This window comes from Brassica rapa, chromosome A05 (assembly GCF_000309985.2).
Source record: "Brassica rapa cultivar Chiifu-401-42 chromosome A05, CAAS_Brap_v3.01, whole genome shotgun sequence".
Lineage (NCBI taxonomy): Eukaryota > Viridiplantae > Streptophyta > Magnoliopsida > Brassicales > Brassicaceae > Brassica > Brassica rapa.
This window is the reverse complement of record NC_024799.2, coordinates 2,614,023-2,633,367: the sequence shown is the minus strand read 5'-3', so window position 1 is coordinate 2,633,367 and position 19,345 is coordinate 2,614,023. Positions and strand designations below refer to the sequence as shown.

The following is a 19,345-nucleotide window of genomic DNA, read 5'->3' as shown; positions in this document are numbered from 1 at the left end:
TTGTTATATATAAAATATATAATTAGAGGGAAAAGGCACCCTGGCTTGAAGATATATAACGATCGAAGTTTTAGTATATTAAACTTGCAATAGACTTTTTTTTTTATTAGTGCTGAAGAATGACAATGACATTATCGTGCATTTTATTACCTATAAGGCTATAACAGGATATTATTATATTTAATTTTCCAACCTCTATTATACAGTACTCCTACTACCTAATCAAGTTTTTGTTTTGGTAATCTACTACCTAATCAAGTTGGTATTGTCATTTTTCAACATCGTTCGTAAAGCTTGCACATCTTTTCATATTATCTTAAGAGTTTACTGGCGACTTCGTTTTTAATTTATATCTACGTAAAATATAAGACATAGTTCTTGTCTTGTCCCAAACAAAATCAAATTAATATTGAAAATATATGAAATGAAAAAAGGAAAAGAGTTATAAGAATGGACCAACATCGAGGTTGTCTTGCGATTGACAGTGATTTATTTAGAATTATCATTTATCTTTTATCATCTTTTGAAACGAATATATGCCTCGAGAACTTGGTGCCAAAATGTCAACGATTCTATTAACATCACCTTAAAGCATCAAAGCACGACGTATTTTAAATATTGAATTAATTATAGTCCTAATCTGCTTACTAATAGTATATTTTATGTTGTGTGAGCGTTGATTAATTCTTCAATTTCTTATTTGATAAATGGAAAAATATTAATATGTTTTAACGGATTAACAGTACGTATAAGCCTACAAGGTTACTTTCAATTTTCAGTCTTTCGAAATTAAATTTAGAAAGTGAAAAGAAGAAAAAGTAACACTTATAAATCTACGCAAAAAATTATATTTATACTATTTCTAAACTGTAAAATACATGTTATATATATAAAGGGATGAAGGAAAGTGTAATCTTATTTATTAAAATATAAGTCACAACTTTGATTTATGTATGATTTTTAAAAAAAATAAACATAATGGAATTATTCCTAAAAAGTCATGTTACTTTTAATATCTAATCTTATCATTTAAATTTTGGGCCAACCAAAATTTTTTATTGGGATATCAATAATTGGATTTAAACAATAAATAATCCATTAGATTTATAGATAGTATAAATTAAATTGATATAATTTAATGTTGTAATACTATAACTCTATATGCTACATATTTAAATATTTGTTGATGTTAACTTTTAAAATTATAAAGATTTTTTTAAATAACAAAAATCATATTATCTAACAATGATTAATTTTTACTACCTTAAACCAATGAAAAAAAATTTTAAACTATGTATTTTATTTTAAAAATTAAACAAAAACTAAATGTGTAATCATTTACTCGATAATATAAATATATGAAGCGAAAAGTTTAATTTTTTAAAGACTTACTAAATTTTTGAAATGTTACAATAACTTTGAATATGACAATAAAATAATATTTTACTAATCTTTATATATATATAGTTACAATTTTAATAATGAAATAATAATCCAAAAAAATATATATATAAGAAGATACAAATACATGTAAAAGTTTGAAACAATATATTCAATGAAAATATAAAGTAAGCTTATTATGTTTTAAAAATTGATAGACATATATATATATAATTGATTGCAAATAAAATATATATATAAAAATAAATGAAAACAAAAATCTGTGCGGTTGCGCGGATCGAGATCTAGTTATAGGATTACATGCTAATTTTATAAAATTTTATTAATCAGTTATCATTGATAATACTTTGAAATTCATTATTAATTTGATCCATGGTCTATAAATTTTTATAACTAAATGAGAGAAACAGTAAAATGTGTAAGAAATATATTATTATGATTATAGCCATTATAATAATTATTGGTTTTAGAAAACTGTAGTTTGGTTTGAAGGTTATAATATTACTCCATAAAGTATTTTATATATTAATTACTATATTGATTAATTGAAGAGAAGGTGATAAATTTCCTTCAAAGAGTAAGAACTACCTATATATATCATATTGTTTATGTAAAATTTTCATGTTGTTTGTGGTTATGATATATAATTTTTTAATGAAAATAGTGACAAAATATTATCAAGTGACTATCAGAATAATATAACTATAACAAATATTTGTTTATAAGAATCTAGATACATAACATAGTAGGGAGGGAACACAATCCAATAACTATAAGAATTTATCCTTTATTGTAGAGTGTGAGAGTCGAAGATACATAGTAAAATCCAACCTATGAAAATATGGAGGTAAAAGTACATTTTTATAGTTAATGTGATCTCAGTTTCTTGATAAATATAGTTTGGAGGAGGGAGCTCCGACATATAGGGAAGTGCAAATTTTTATTCTAATCATCTAAAAGAATTTGATACATGGACCAAAATGATTGCATTTGATTTTCGTTTAAAATTTAATATTGTTGAACGAAATAATAAATCACAAAGTGATCAGCTCTAAACGATTAACAATGATAAATATTAAGTATAGACGACGTTAGCTAATAGCTTTCCCAATAAATTTTTTTTGTTAATCGCTTTATTAAAATAATATTATACCTTATCTTAATTTGGCCTTGTTATTTATATTGATCAACGAATCTCACGTACACGAGTGTCTTTATATACTTATATACTAAAACTATTGGTTTCCTACGCCAACCACATAGCTAAAGTTTAAAATCATTTACTTACAATCAAAATTTAAATTATGTTTTACTGATTTAAAAATAATTATATTATCATCACATTGATTTCATTTTCTTTCAAGGTATTACACATAGGCAACATTTAAAAAAAGAAAGAGAATCACTTTGTAAAATACTTAAGAGATTTTCCGTCATATTTTGATTTTAAACGCAAAGAATACCATTAGTTTGTTTATTTGAGCTGAAACTTTCACTTATAATACTGCCTGAATGATGACATTCCATTCCCACTACTATCAATCAGCTCCACACATCTTTTTCTTTCTTTCGTAAAACGAACTTTTGGTCGGTTGAACTAAAACTGTAATAAACGGTCATGCTCTTAAACATTTATAACGTCACACATCTGGTTCTTAGAATCTTATAAAAAATGTTTTTATTTCGGATGAGCATCATGTGTTGGGATTGTGAAATCTCATGTCCAACTCTATATTATCTGATTATTACGCATGGATTTGCTTTTGGTTTCCATCCCAAAAGGCCTCGTACTAATAGAGTTGGACATCTCTTTATATATTAGACACTCTTTGTCTAATTCTCCAATGTGGGACTTAGTTTGTTATCTCACATTCTCCCCCTCAAACTAAGGATCACATTCATCTTGTGTCTCACAACTGACTTCCAAGATCTTCTAACTTGATTTCTGCCACACACCTCTCATTCCTAACTCATAGGATACCCATTCATCATTCAAAGGGTATTTAGGTCTTTCTTGCAGATTTCTCGTCAACTGCGCTCTGATACCAATTGTTGGGATTGTGAAATCCCATGTCCAACTCTATATTATCTGATTAGTACGATATTGTCCACTTTGAACCTTAGAGGCTGGCCCGCATGGATTTGCTTTTGGTTTCCATTCCAAAAGGCCTCATACTAATAGAGTTGGACATCTCTTTATATATTAGACACTCTTTGTCTAATTCTCCAATGTGGGACTTAGTTTGTTATCTCACATCATGATCATCATATGAAAATCTAAGATATAATATGCTTTTTCTTACAGCAGATATCATATGCTGATGCATTATATATATCCTTGAAATATCATTATTCACTTCGTCTGAGAGTCACGTACTTATAAGTAAAAAACGAGTATGTAAAAAATATAAATATACTCTTAATTTTAGTATAAAATAATTAAAGCTTAATCCATTATAAATGATGAAGTCTTTCAGCCCGCCTCACTAACTTCTTCCAGTCCATTAAGGATCTATGTCACAGGCCCAATAATATGTAGGACGACATGGACGAGTAAGAAGAGCATAGCCAAATCTTATTAGTTATTAGTGAATTACCTAATTCATACCCAAAAATTAGCTTAAAATTAGATAATTGTCCATACATATATATTGCTCAAGAACATATATTCCACAACGGTCCAACGGAAATATTTCAAACCCAACATTCCGAACATACCACAACGATATGGACCACTTATACATGCTACATAAGTAAGAAACTGTTTTTTTTTTTGTCACAAAGTAAGAAACTGTTTATATAAAAAATTATATGCTGATACCCAAAAGCTAGTTTAAAAGTGGAAGATTGCCCATGCAATGTCCTAAGAACATATATCCCACACGATGTGGGATATTATTACATCTCGAAATCGGACTTACGTTATGTGTATTTACATTTTGGTTTAATCTGAATCGAAAAATGTGAAATGAACCTGGTTATTTTAACATAAGTTTATCTCCCTACTGGAAAAATAAAACATATAAGAATGGAAGGATAAGGCCCACGGTGGCGAAAGGGCCTTGTGAAAAAATTCCCGAGGCGGAAATATGAAGATGGGAACATGAAGATGGTATACACGGCAGCATATTACATGCATGAGTATATATTAGAATCAAGGGAACATAAGAATTACTCACTGGAGAAAAAAGGAAATACAGTATTATAGGTAAATGTCAGAAAATTATAATCAATAGGTCCTTATAATATTCAGAGAAAATTAAATTTATTGAGTAGTAATTTAATTTTCCTAATAACAAAGAGCAGATATATTGATCAAAGCCAAACTCATCTAGACATTGACCGAGACGGCGAGCCGTCGGTAGCTGCAGGTGGAGGAGATCCTTGTCTATGTAGGAGCTCATGTGCTAATGCTTGAAGGTCACTGTTTCCACCACCGAGCCCCACGGCAGCGGAAGAAGACGATGATGATCCACCGTATTGGTTACGTGGATCAACAAATCTTCGTTGTTGTGTAGCCCACGACGTCGGTGGATCGACTATAGTGGCTAAATCGTATGGTGAGACTGATGCGGGCAAATCTGTTATGGAAAGAGGCGGAGGCGGAGTGAAGAAGAGCGGTTGTGGTTGCGTTATGGGTGGTGGTCGCGTTTGCGGCTGAGGTAGCTCTAGGGATGCCAAATGGGATTGTAAGTAAGAAACTTCTGCCTGTAGATTCACCACCTATATATACATTTACAAGTTAATTAATTCTTAGTTTTAACGTTTCATACGCTTAACGTGACGATAGTCTAATCATCCCGAAATAGTTACTACGTGTAGTTTCAAAAAAACGATAGTATGAAACAACCAATTGTAATAATTTACAAACTCTACCCATTTTAATGGAATTCACATTTTGGCAAAAAAAAAAAAAAAAAAGTTTCAAAAAAACGATTGCATGTACTTATTACTTACCTAAAACATTGACTAATTACCTTTTATTCGCCTTCGTTAACTTTATCGATTAGATATGGACTCAATGCATGTTCGATTGTTAAGGTTGTTAGGCGAACTTATGTAGAAATATTAACATTCATACAATGTAAATTATAAAAATGACACGCATCATACAAATTCATCCCCTTTTATGATATATATGCATGAAGTCAAATCAAAATAAACCAAATGATTTGTTTATTTTTAGCGATAGAGAAAACAATTTACACTGATATATAATTTTCTCCACCTTTAAAATGAATATATATATATATATTAGTATGTATACGTATTAACACATTAAAATTGTACCCCGACCATTTCCCGAAAACCAGCAAAAAAAAACTCCCGACGACCGTATCATTTTTATATACTTACCAAAACATTATTTAAACAAGATCAACAGTAAATCTACCAGACAACCATGCTTTTTTCCCTTTATACTCAAAGCAGAAGATTACAAAACCAAGAAAGATCAAGAAAGTGACAAACTCTCGATAAACTAAGAGGATTTCATTTCATACAAACAAATTGTTCTTACTTAATCAAACGAATTTTCATGAGTTTTAAATATATTATTCCTAAATGAAACTGAAGTTTGCTACTTTGGAAAAGAAAATAAAACGTAACTGTCATCAAAGTAATCTGTGGTTAGTTTAATTCAATTAGCATGTTTCTTATATAGTGATTTCCAACACATTTTAATAATATTTAGCAATTAATTTATTACCTGTTGCTGAAGAGCAAATATGTGAGCAACGCAACCATAGATAGGATCCCGTATCCGAGCCTGAGCTTCATAGCAAATGGTTACAACTGCATCGGCCCGTCGATGAACCGGTATGTGTAAGAGAAGCTTTGAGACGTTGCTTGCCCCGAAAACTTTATGCACTGCCGCAAAATAAGCCGAGCCTTGCTCCGAGTCGAAGTATGGTGCGAATATGCAACCCGGAACACACTTTCTCCTTAAAAACTTACAAGCACCACATGGCCCACCACCACCGCCACTACTTCCTCCTCCACCGCTACTACTTCCTCCACCACCACCACAACCAGCACCTCCCACGGAGGGGATTGTGTTCCCACCGCCGCTCATGACAACCCTATGATTAAGGAGTTGTTTTCTCTGTCTTGATTTTAGGGTTTTTGAATTATTGAGAAAATTTTGTGTTTTTCTTGAAGAAGATAGGAAGTTTTGAGAAGAGGAGGTGAAGAAATGAGATTAGGGTTTGGTAAAGAAGAGAGTATAGAGAAGAAAGCCTTTAAAGCCACGCGACGACAAAGCTAACAAAAAAAAAGAACGATCTCTGTCTCTCTCTCTTCTTTATCTCTCATATTTTGTTGTTTGCGTGAAGCAAACATGCGATAAGCCTCTTATTCTTTCTCGAAACCTTTAATTGCATAATTATATACTATTTATAGATCAAAAGACAAATAAAAAGATAACTATCATTTTATAAGTCTATCTCTCTTGAAAATATCTCGTGAAAAACTTCTAGTTTCCAAGAAAAAGAAAATTCTTGCTTTCTCTGTATTGATGTGAGCTTACATGTGAATTGTAATTTTGGAGATATCTCACGACTTTACCTTTATCTTTTGCTTTTATGTTATTAATTACGTACAAGATAGATGGATAAATTAGCGTTAAAAAAAGATATATGGATAAACTACACTTACATCCTTTAATTAAATTAGGCAATCAAATACGCCAGCTCTTAATGGTTTCAAATAAATATTCGAATTTCCTAAAGTTGAATAAAAATGCAAAGCATACGTAATTGATCAAAGACCATTTTAAGTAAAAGATAAACATGTTATTAATTAAATGAATTAGTTACGCTTACTATATAGGATGACTCGATTGCCAACTTATCTTTCATTCCAAATTCATAAAAGAGCATCAACAATGTTAAATAATCAACTCCCATATCTTTTGATTCAGAAAAAATCAATCCCCATATTTAGTAATTAACCTTTCTCTTCCATAATTACCGTAAACGAAGGTAGAATACAAGTTGTGACGGGTTCGGTTCGGTTTAGAAACGAGATACGCCCGAACCGGGAGTCAAAATGTCTAGTCTCTCGGTTATAAAGGAAACAAAATGTAGTAACGTGTACCAATACTTAGGGTACATGTGGCCATGATGATTGTAACTGCCTAGCGAGTGAAAGATCGAAGAAAAGAGTGACGTCAATCTTCACGTGGGTCCGACGCGCCGTTCCCTTAGAAAGTTGGTAACGCCCCTTGCTTTCTCAATGTCTCCTCCACGTGTATTTATACTTATCATAAATACACTATATTCATTTTCTAAGTTAAAAATAAAGTTCAATTTGTTGTTAATATACAGTATGTTTTTGTTAAGTACAATATATTTATATGTTATGGAAATGGAGGTTATGTTGATGATTTTAAAGAAGTTTCATGAGGAGATGAATAGATGATATGATAATCAAGCACAACAAATATATATCCATCAAAAGATTGAAGTTTTGAAGTTGGGAGTTCCATCTAAAATTATTTTTTTGAACAACCATCTAAAACTTTTATCATCCAATTTTGAGTTTTTCTTTTCAAAACTATATCTTAGACCATCTTTATCGCTGAGTCCTTAGTGGGGTTTTAAGCATAATAAGACATTTAATTAAATCAAAACAAAAAGAAAATTAGATAATCGATCCTTAATAGAGAGTTTTGGCAACCGATCGTAGAGGAAGTTTTTAATACACGTGTCAAGCAAACTGTGAATTATGAATCCTTTTTTCCTTTTTTATTTTCTTTCTCTCCTCTTCTCTCGCGTTCTCCGTCTGTCGTCCCGTCTGTAGATTCAACGGTGAAGTTCAGTTCCTCGTGACGAACAAGAATCAACCGTGGCTAAACAAATTTAAGGAGATACTGAAGAATCTCTCGAACTACGAGCTCATTTAAATCGATGAAGAAGTTGAAACGCACTGTTTCAGCAGCGTCACCGTCGGTCTCACTCGCCACCGTAAGTATTACAAAGAGCTAATGATTGATCCTTCGAATTTTGAGTATTCTATGTCCAATTTCAGAAAATTCCTTAGAGAAAACGTCGCCGTGAGGCCCGTGACTATGAGGAGTAATCAGCGGCGGAGGCCACGGATGCTGATTTTGGCGAGGGGGAGATCGCGGGTGTTCACGAACGCCGGCGCGATCGCCAGAGCGGCGAAGTAATTCGGATTCAAAGTCGTGGTGGCGGAAGCAAATTCAGACGTAGCAGTTTCGCGCGAACGGTTAATTTGTGCGATGTCATGCTTGGCGTTCACGGCGCGGAGCTTACGAACATGGTGTTCGCGACACAATGTAAGGATTTTAGAGAGTTTTACTTGTCTGAATTGCGACCATTTTAACTAGTGTGTGGGAGTTTGAACAGTTGGGGATCTGATTTTCAGTATTTTTATTGATTTGCTGCAGAGATCATATGTTCACAAGAAGAGGAACAGAAGAATGAGGGAGAAGCAAGAGTTATTGCGTGGTGTGAATGCTTTCGCAGCAAATATGTTTACGGTATTATCTCATCTGTGTGTTCTGTTTTTTTTATCTTGCCTCATCTGTTGTTTGTTTCTGTTATGCATTTGTTGCCCCTCCTCTTTCATTATTTGTAGAAAAATTGGTTTGCTTTACAGATTGAGCTTCTTGAAAAAGGTACATACAAATTTAGTGTTTCTTGCTTTGCTTCTCCCATAAGCTGAAACTATGTCCTATAGGCCACTGCTGGTTCTTCTTATGCTCATAGTATTAGCTTCTTTAGTTAGTAGAATGTTCTTTGTAAATAAATTAGAAGGTGATAATTGTTAGTTGTTCCTCTTTATGAATAAGATTGCTAGAGGCCTTTGAATCTCTGTTAATGGATTCCATTAAAGCTGAGCATGTTGTAACATTGTTGTGTGTGTATTTAGCTGATGATTGAGTGGAAACATGAGCTTGATGCTGTGGAGAACACTGAGAGGAGAAACTGCTAAAGAAAAGAAGATTGTAGCCACTTTTAACCAGTGTGATAGCTAGGTATTTTACTCCTCTCTTCAACTTATGCAGGAAGAAAACACAATCCCTTTTCCTTTTATTGCAAGTTCTTGGCTTTGCTTTCTGTTTGGGTGTGAAACATATTAGTAATGAGAACGTTTGTGTACTTGTTGTTTGAATTTATAAATAAGGTTGCAAATTGTTATGTAGTTTTTTTTTTTTTTAAGAAATCCAAATTAAGAAACTACCATTGTAGGTTACAAATTAGGTGATTCTTAATTAAAGTCCTTAGCTAACATATATTAGTTAAATAATCATTAAAGTGTACTTAAGAAACCTTATGGGTTTCTAGGGATAATCATGCTCTTAGTATTTGATAAGCTACATCAGTACATCATTATTAGTTATAGGTAGAACCTACAAGTTGGAGATGATGATAACCTACTTAACGTGTAACTTTAGTTTTAAACTTAAAACCTGTATATACATTTTTTAATAAAAGGCTTCTGTATATTAACATGCATTGCCAGGTAAAAAAATATGCATGATCACACTATTTGTTTCTGGGCATGAATGCATGAGTCAAAAGACAATTCTCCCTATCGTACATTATATTTGTTTTTAATGATTGATTAGTCATAACAACGTCGAGTTATATAATAGCGTAATACTATGAGATAGTGTAGGAGGTGGAAGTGACATGGTACCACAAATTTTGGGGATGTACAAAACGAGTCGATCATTTTCGATTAGCATTGATTATTTTACTTCACTACAGTTTTCCTTATGTTTGTTCTTTATAGCGCATTATATAGTTAATTATATTCTCTATATATAGTATTATCATTGATCGATTGGCTTGATGAAACCTTTTCTTCCACTCATGCAGTCAAAATGTTGTTCGCATATCATAATATTCTCATCGAATTTGGTAAAGAACACATGGATTACATATCTTATAATAATTTTACAATTTAATAGACATAATATAAATACACACATGCGTTATTTAACTCATATATTCATACTGGGTTGATCCTGATATCCTATTATTCCTTTTGAAACTCCAAAATCCACCGGTCAAATATCTACTTGAAATAATATTAGAAAATTACATGGTGTCGCCTAAAAACAAGGCAAAGAGATGGATATAAGAGTTTAAGTGGGAGGATAGTACAAGAGTATATATACCACTAATCTTTAAATAATGATGCTTAATATTTAACAAATGTTTGATAAAAAAAAATATTTTAACAAATGATAAATAACATATATCGAGGGTAATTAGAACCGGTTGGTAACATATACTCCTAGTCTCGTAGCATCTATGCACTTTTTTTCTTAGAAGGTGCAAATCAACACAATTTTAAATGGCCAAATATCTTTAAGAATGTATCTTAAAATTATCCATCACGTACCCGTTTGATACGAAATTTAGTACATGGGCAGGACTACTCAGGCTGTAACTGGTAAAATATTTATAAATTGATAGAATTAAAATAAAAGGAATAGTATGAATGAAATACAACAAAAAAATGAAACTGAATTTATTTCATTAATTCATAACCAAATTTGTTATGGAATAATTTTTTTTATATTTTATTTGTTTTTGTTGTAGAATTAGTTGAATGAATATTTGGTTCCATTCATGTAAAGTGGTGAATTTTTTTTTTCGAATTAATGGAATAAGTTTTTTCACATCATTACATTCCAAAAATCAACAATTCAGTTTCAGCCGTAGATTTTTTTTTCTCAGTTATAGATTTAAGCTCAACTAAAAAGGGTTACAAGACAATTTTTGCTCAAAAAACATGTGGACACATAGAATAAGCCAGGAACTGAAAATCTAGCTAGCTAGTACAAATTACAAAACCTGATATATTCGGAATGAATTGTTAGTTTACAAAGTTATGCCCAGCGATTTATAGTCGATGAGTTTGTCTCCGTGTTCCACAAATTGACAATTGATTCCTTAAAAGTATAAATGTGGCCTTGAATTATATTATATGGAGTATATTCTTAAATCGACTCTATTATAAATTATATAAACATAATCCCAAAATTCGTGTACCTTGTTTATATAACCACAAACACAAAAACACACGCACACGCATATATATGACTTCGATTTAAGTCTATTTGATGACAAATAACAAAGAGACTATTTGATGGCAATTATTAATATTCAATTCACTATTACTTTTTTCAAAATTTTGCAAGAAAAAATTACTTGTTTGATATAATAATTGCCTCCTGGTCGGATAATTATCAGACAGTGGTTGCATTTCAAACGTAAGACAGTTTCGATCACTAGTTCTGGTCGCATATTCAAATCGACAAATTATCAGTCAAATCTGAAATTCCTCGATATTTTTTTTCGAACTACATCGTCGAAATGTATAGGCCATAGTCACAATGCAGATATATGGCAGTATACATGCATCCCCTGAATATATATTTCAAGGAATGCTTTAAACGAATTGTCTAATTGATCAAACATACTAATAATTAAGTATACCGTTTTGTTTTTGTTTAAAATAGAAGAACCGATGCAAGTTCGAATATGTTAAGCTCTTTGGGGTATTAAATTTAAACATCTGAAAGTTATGGAGCTGGAGGCTAATTACAATTGTTGTAAAACGGAGTAGAGAGATTCACGTATTAGCAGACAAGAAACCGAACGGCGCAATTCGGTTCTCCAACGCTCCTATTTTTATTTTTTTTTGATTAACGCTCCTATTTCCTAGTTACTCTTAATTAAAATAAAGTATATGTATGGTTGGATACTGAAGACTATCATTTTTAGTTAAAGACGATATATATATATATATATGTGTCAGAGAGATCGTTTGGAAATTAACATATCACAAAACAAAATTTGGAATTTTTAATCTCTTGTATAGACTTTAAACTTAATGGTTACAAAAAGTACCCCTTATAAATTCAAAAGTTATCTCTGAAAATGATAACAATAACTAGTTAACTACTAAACAATGATCAAGTGGTTGTGCGTTGAATTATGAATATTGATATTATTGTGATGGATGAGGCATTACAAATAGTAGACCGTATATAGACGTAATAAAAAGGGTTGTTATAGGCTCACTATTAGAGAATGGATGGTGATGTAAGTGAATGAATGCTTAGGTCCGTGTGACATGAAATCATAGAGGATATGGTCATGCGACGTGTATAGGTCTTACGACGTGGTTATTTTGTTTACCTTGGAAAACAGCATACAAGCAGTTTCTGTTTTGTCTCTTTGGCTTCAAATTCTCGAAGAAAATTTTCCCTCAAGCAACCACGTGCTTTTCAGTGTTTAATTACTTTCACCCAAAAAACCGTGGTTAATGAAAGTTGATTTCCTCATGAATTCAGTCATTGAGTTTGTGCAAATATGTTGCGTTGCGAGCACTGGTTAGTTCAATACATATTAGTATGAAATTATTACCTTTAAAAGTTCGTAACCTTAAAGATTTTTCTTCATAAATTTATATGTTCTTAGTTTGAAAATAAATTTAATACCAAGAATAAATAGAAACACTAGAAAAGAGATGACTGGATCGAGTGTGAGTTAATAATGTCGGGTGAAACAGAAACAAAAGGAAGAAGGTCAAGAGATTGGGTTCTCAAATCTCTCTTCACGAAAACTATCACTTTGACCTTGATTGTGACCGGGATTGTGATAGTGGAGAATGGAAAAGAGAAATTTAATTATATAGCTGTCTTGTCTCACTTACGAAAGATCTAACTTATCAGTAATACTTGCATGTTTTGGTGTTTGTGTGTTTTTCAGTGTCAATTGTGCATCGCCTCCAATGTTTGTCGCACTCCGGTTTCTCTAAACCAACCCTCGTGTTGAGACGTTCTTACATCTAGGGTTATGGTTTGAATCAGACATCTCAAGACTCCGTCCTACATTTTCAATGTCTAATGCGTTCATGTGGGGATATCTATATACATGTATACACTCAAATTTCGTACATGTACATTAAGGGAGAGAGAGAGAGAGAGAGAGAGAGAGAGAGAGAGAGAGAGAGAGAGAGAGAGAGAGAGAGAGAGAGAGAGAGAGAGAGAGAGAGAGAGAGAAGTGTGACAACAGATGTGAAAGCATGAAAAGAAAGTGCATGAATAGGGGCAACTAGGCTACAAATTATGTAATAAAAAATGTTAGGGTTTTAGGGTTATGTACATTTGATTTGAGCTATACGAATTGATCACACGTGGTATGTGCACTTTGATATCGATCTTATCTTTGCGTATATATCTTTTAAACAACATATATATTTCATTTAACAGATTAGTGGATGGCCTAGTTGGTAGCGTTTGTTTGATTTTACTTTCAGTCACACTAAAAATCTTGAACATGTTACAAGAAGATCATTTATAATTAGGGGTGGGCGTTCGGGTACCCGTTCGGGTTCGGGTCGGGTATTTCGGATTTTCGGGTATTTCGGTATAGAGGTCTAGAACCCGTTCGGGTATTTCTATACTTCGGGTCGGGTTCGGGTATTTTTAGTTCGGATTCGGTTATTTCGGATCGGGTTCGGATATTTAAATTTTGAAAAAAAAATTAAAATTTTCATTTCTCAAGTTTGTTGTATTTAAAAATATAACTTTCAGTTAACTAATTTTTTTATTTTTAATAGATTGAATGGTTAATAGATTTGGACATAACATTTTAAAACTAAAAATGCATTAATTTAGTTTTTTTTTTTAATTTTGGATGTAATGTTTTGCTAATTTTTGAAATAAAAAACTTGACATGCATTTTAAGTGAGTAGCAAATCATTTTTTTCCGTAATTGTATGTATATCATATGAACTTAAAGTATATGTAGTATCAATATAAATATTTTATATAAAATGAGAGATATAAACTAGAAATATAAGGTTAATTATACATATGTTCGGTTATCTTCGGATATCCATTCGGGTTCGGGTATTATCCGTTCGGGTTCGGGTATCCAATCTCTCCTTATTCAATACCCGTTCGGGTATTTTGTTACTTCGGTTCGGATTTCGGTTCGGATTTTTCGGATCGGGTTTGGGTGCCACTTCGGATATCGGGTAAAGTGCCCACCCCTAATTTATAACATAGAATTTTGGAACCGATATTAAATGTTCGAGGATATATAATAATTATATGTACATTAATACATGAGTAGTATTCACGTAAAGCCTAAGAACTAGTAAAATATATAATAAATGAATAATAAGCGGCTGATCATTCAATAGGGTTCACAAACTTACATTGACAGTCAAAACTCAAAACACTTTTCATTCCTGTATATAAAATCACTGGAGTAGCTCAACGACTTGGCCTGTCATGTAAATAAACAACTCATCTCTTTCTCTCTTTCTACTTGAAGATAATGACCGGAAACTTGAACGGCGGTGGAAGAGGAGGAGAAGGACCGTGCGGGGCGTGCAAGTTCTTGAGGAGGAAGTGTGTGAGCGGATGCGTTTTCGCTCCTTATTTCGATGCAGAGCAAGGGACTGCTACGTTTGCAGCGGTTCACAAAGTGTTTGGAGCAAGCAATGCCTCTAAGATGTTACTGAGATTGCCTTTGAACAAGCGGCATGAGGCGGTGTCCACGCTCTGTTACGAGGCTTTGGCTAGGCTCCGTGATCCTGTTTATGGCTCTGTTGGCCATCTCCTCTCTCTTCAACACCAGGTCCTTTATTGAAACATTTTCTTAAATGCTAGTGGACTGTTACATATATGTTGAAACTTACAAGACTTTGTGTTTGTTGGGGTGTGCTTAGGTTATGAATCTACAAGCTGAAATTGCTCATGTTCAAGCTCGTCTTTCAGCGTTTCAGCGTGTTTCTATAATCCCTCCACAACAAATGCAACAGCCACCTCATAATAATGAATATCCGGTGGAACAAACTAACTTGGATTTTGTGTGGGAAGAAGAACAATTACCTCAAGCTGGAAATGAAGATGGTGAATTTCAAGAACTGGCGATGCAGTTCGTCTCTAAGTATTTAACGGAAGTCAAACTTCCGGCTTGCACTTTCGGTTAGGTCAAATCACAAGCCAGAACTTATGTAATATAGCAGTAGAGGAGGAGTGTCTTGATGAAAAAAGTTGACGAGTTTTTATTCTTCATAGTTGACTATCTCTCTGGCTCTCTCTACTTGAGATCATGACTTTCTTAAATGTGATGTGTTGCGTTCTTGGAAATTGTTTGTGTTTCGATGAACAATAGTGTTATCATTTTGATTCTACAAAAACTAGTTTTATGACTTTGGCTTACCAATCAACCAGAACTCTTTATCTATAAGACAATAAACAAAGCCAATATAAGACGAAGAAACAAAATATCTTACCAAGATTCCTTTAGTGATGATAAATTTATTGGATTTTGAAGAAGTATACCAATGATGATTTTAGAAGATTCCTTCTATTTTGAAGATATAGTAACTGATACTAAAAATTAGATTCGATAGAGAGCAAGGTGAGCTAGTGTTGTTGCTAATGAAGATCGATGACAATCATATGTGGTCTCGAGATTGTTTATTTTTAAGCTTTAGGGATCTGTTTTGTTTTGATGGAGTATTGCCTCTGTATAATGCTCATGTCTGAAGCCTTTGCTTGATTACCTTGGATCTTCCAGTTTCGGGTGAACTGTACTTGTTCAAGGCTTCATGCGTAATCTAATGTTAAATGGGAAAAAGAAAGCAAATTGAGTTTGTCAACCAAAATTTGAGGAAAGATAATATTTTCACACCAAAAGTTGTAATTGCAAACTTAAAAAGGTAGTTGGGCTTAAACTCAAAAGTTTAAATGAGTTTGCAATTACATTTCACCTAAAATTTAGACGGACTTCGAGAGCTACAATGGGCCTTGTTATTTAAAAATAATTGACGATTTCAAATTTGAATTGAACTGGACTTTAAAAAGTATGAAAGAGTCATACATTGCTCCTTTTTTATTTAAATTTTCAACTGTACTATCTGAGGATTTTATATGGAATACGTCTGATATCAAGAAAATGCACGACTTTTACATACTGATCTCCTAGCATATGGCCTTACAGAGGTTTTTAATAACTTATGAGAAATGTATGAATTGTGTTCTTAATATAAAGAGAGTTACATAACTTTATATATTAGGCTATATGAATCAAACAATAAATGTGATCATATAATCATTAAGAAGAATATATGATGGAGCGATTATAGTGATTGAGTGAATCATATGAGTTATGGTTGATACTCTTTCCTTGATAGTTTTGCTTTCAGAAGCTCACAGTTTCAAAACGTGATACTCGTTTCATCTTTTTTTTTTCTTTTTCTTTCTGATTTTACATGCGGCTTCGTTATGCAATACACTATATAAGCTTTCTCTACGCAAGACAAATTAATAATTTTAGCAACCAATCGGTTTCTTTAATTTTTATTAGCTTCATTAGTTTCTCTTCATATGATTAGTTTATGTGCAGTGTAACTAAAGGAGGTAACAAGATACGAATAGTCTATCTGCAGTGTGATTAAAGCAAGCCTTAATTATATCACGCATTTCTAATCCGCATATTCAAAAGTGTGGGTTTACGGTCTACGAAAATTCGGTTGATAGACAATGGCAATGCATATCCTATATATGAATAAAAACATATATACAGTTCAAATTCATGTTATGAATAATGTAAAACTAAAAATTTCATTTTGTTTAACCATTATAGAATAAAAATTATTTCCGTGACTATCTTTTCCAAACTAAATCTGTGAGTTTTATTTTTTTTACACATCATCATTTTCCAATAGGCATATGATGTTGGTTCTTCTTTCACAATAAATATCAATTTAGATATTCAGAACTATAACTGAAAACAACAATGTATCAATAACAAGTTAATCAATGTAATGAGATCAAAACAAACAATATTTATAATTTTGTGTGTAATGAAAGCCATTAATCAATAGTCGTAGACACATTCCTCTAGTATTGTTTTGTTATAAATTGCATTTAAGGGAGAAAAAGTGGACCATAGAAGCCTGATGTGAAAGAAAAAAACTAGTTTTTCGTCATGGGTCACGCGCAATCACTATATCTCTACATCTCCATAGCTGTAATCGATTTAAATTGAATTACCTTTAGTATATAGCCATCTACGATCTATCCTTAAGAACGTAGGGATCATCGTTCCCCTTTACACCATAGAATAAGAAAATTATAAGAGTATATTTAAATTGTAAATCCCGAATCACCTACGGCCACAGGAATAAAGTTACACCTAGAGAAATTAATCATGCTTGTAAGTTTTAGCAAAGAAAAGGAGAAGAAAATGAAAACAACTAAACACCAGATTGTTGCGGGAGAGAGAAAGTTGAGAGAGAAAGTTGAGAGAGAAAGCAGATCGGGTTGTGGTTTCCGACGTCCGGCCGGCGCGTGAGCGCGCGTGCCGGTGCGGGAGCCCTTTGATCTTTCACCAAGTGCTTTTCTTCGGCTTCTCATACTTGTCCTCCCCCTATCGCCTTGTCGGAGCTCTGGTCCGGGCCTTGTCCGTTGTCGTCACCTCCGGGGGCGACCCGGTGGAGGCGCTGTGTCTGGAGCAACGACGCGAGTGGGTGGAGGATGGGGGTGGTGAAGCCGGTAGTTTCGAGTAGTATTAGTTTTCCGGGAGGTGGAGGCTTATAGAGCTCCATCGACGCCGACTTTGTCACCGGGAGGGGGAGGCTTCCTTTGCTCCGCTGTCGCCGGCTCTTGTCTCCGGGGCGTGAAGGTTGTTCTGTGCCTTGCGCCGCCGGCTAAGTGGTCTTTTTATCTCCGTTTTTTAGGTTTATCTTTTAGTCTCTAGCGATGTCGGGTTGGTTTGGCCGGTGGAGCTCTCGTCGGAGGATGTTAGACGCTCCCCGGTGGTAACTGGGTGATGGTTTGCGCTACGCTTTCTAGTCGGTGGTGGTGTTTTAATTGTGTCGGATTAGCTCTCCTCTGCGATTGATGCTATCCGAGTTTAGAATCGCTGTCTTGAGGGTGTTAGCGGTGAAGATGGTGGAGCTATTGAGCTTGTGGGTGTACCGGTGGTTAGATCATGGGAGATGGCACCGGGGTCTCGATTGTTGCGGTTTCCGGCGTGGTTCGAAGCGGTTGAGCGTGAGTGATGCGCCTCCGTCTTGGGAGCTAGGGTTTCCGTTTTCTGTTGGGCTTTTGGGCCTTTGTTTGTGTGGAGTTGGGTTGCCCCTTGTGGTTTGGGCTTTGTAATGGTTGGGCTTGGCCCTTATTTTAAATAAAATTTCTGATGGAAAAAAAAAAAAAAAAGGAGAAGAAAATGTGAAATTTTCCATCCAAAACTGGAACATCTTTCTCATGCTGATATCTTAGTTCAGGGTTGGTCTTGGGTTAAAGGAAGAAAACATCACTTTTTTTTTTCCGTCAATATATTAGATAAATGGGTTTAAAGGCCCACATTAAAAACATACATAAACCCAAAAACATGGGCCAAAAACCTTAAACTTCTGGGCCTAAAGCCCAACAACTTGAAACCCTAACCCCCACGAGGCATCGCCGCCGCGCGGACACACGCTGCGGCATCGACGACGCCCTCGCTTCGGATCAACACCGGGAACCAACCGACGGTTCACCCGGATCGCCGGAGCTCACTTACTCCACACCATCACCACCGCCAACCGTCTTCGACAGAGGTGAGCCCAAATACGGAGAGTATCACTCGACGGATCGAGATCTCATCCGTCACCAATCGTCGCAATCACCGAGAGGAAGACTTTTGCGGGAACCGTCACCGTTAACCTTGGACGAGCTTCGATCGTCCTCCGACGTCGTCACCACCAAACCACACCAAGCAACCTCGACAACACCAAAAGAAAAGAAACCGACTAAACCCTAAAAATTAAACTAGGGAACTAACCGACGGCGAGGCAAGGCATGAAACACCTTCACCTCCCGTAAACTAGACCGACGACGGCAGAGCTAGACGTAGCCTCCACCTCGCGGGGACTTGAACCGGCGTCGACG

General features: G+C 34.1%; 2 protein-coding genes and 1 long non-coding RNA gene across 4 annotated transcripts; 2 read left to right on the top strand and 1 right to left on the bottom strand.

The window, feature by feature from the left end:
- Positions 1 to 4,528: 4,528 nt before the first annotated feature.
- On the bottom strand, positions 4,529 to 6,709 carry LOC103866891 (LOB domain-containing protein 18). Its single transcript, XM_033292478.1, has 2 exons — positions 6,110 to 6,709; positions 4,529 to 5,124 (listed from the first exon to the last, which is right to left on the bottom strand). The coding sequence occupies exons 1-2, from the start codon at positions 6,473 to 6,475 to the stop codon at positions 4,729 to 4,731; spliced, it is 762 nt and encodes a 253-aa protein (XP_033148369.1). The 5' UTR covers positions 6,476 to 6,709; the 3' UTR covers positions 4,529 to 4,728.
- Positions 6,710 to 7,982: 1,273 nt separating this feature from the next.
- Positions 7,983 to 9,570, top strand: LOC103866890. Of its 2 annotated transcripts, XR_632585.3 has the most exons (4): positions 7,986 to 8,366; positions 8,431 to 8,701; positions 8,813 to 8,905; positions 9,298 to 9,570. It is a non-coding gene; the product is annotated as an uncharacterized LOC103866890 (long non-coding RNA). The 2 variants fall into 2 exon arrangements; XR_004458515.1 differs by having other exon boundaries at positions 7,983 to 8,366; positions 8,813 to 9,570.
- A 4,884-nt stretch (positions 9,571 to 14,454) lies between these two features.
- On the top strand, positions 14,455 to 17,647 carry LOC103866889 (LOB domain-containing protein 19). Its single transcript, XM_009144890.3, has 2 exons — positions 14,455 to 15,038; positions 15,130 to 17,647. The coding sequence occupies exons 1-2, from the start codon at positions 14,736 to 14,738 to the stop codon at positions 15,391 to 15,393; spliced, it is 567 nt and encodes a 188-aa protein (XP_009143138.1). The 5' UTR covers positions 14,455 to 14,735; the 3' UTR covers positions 15,394 to 17,647.
- Positions 17,648 to 19,345: the final 1,698 nt, after the last annotated feature.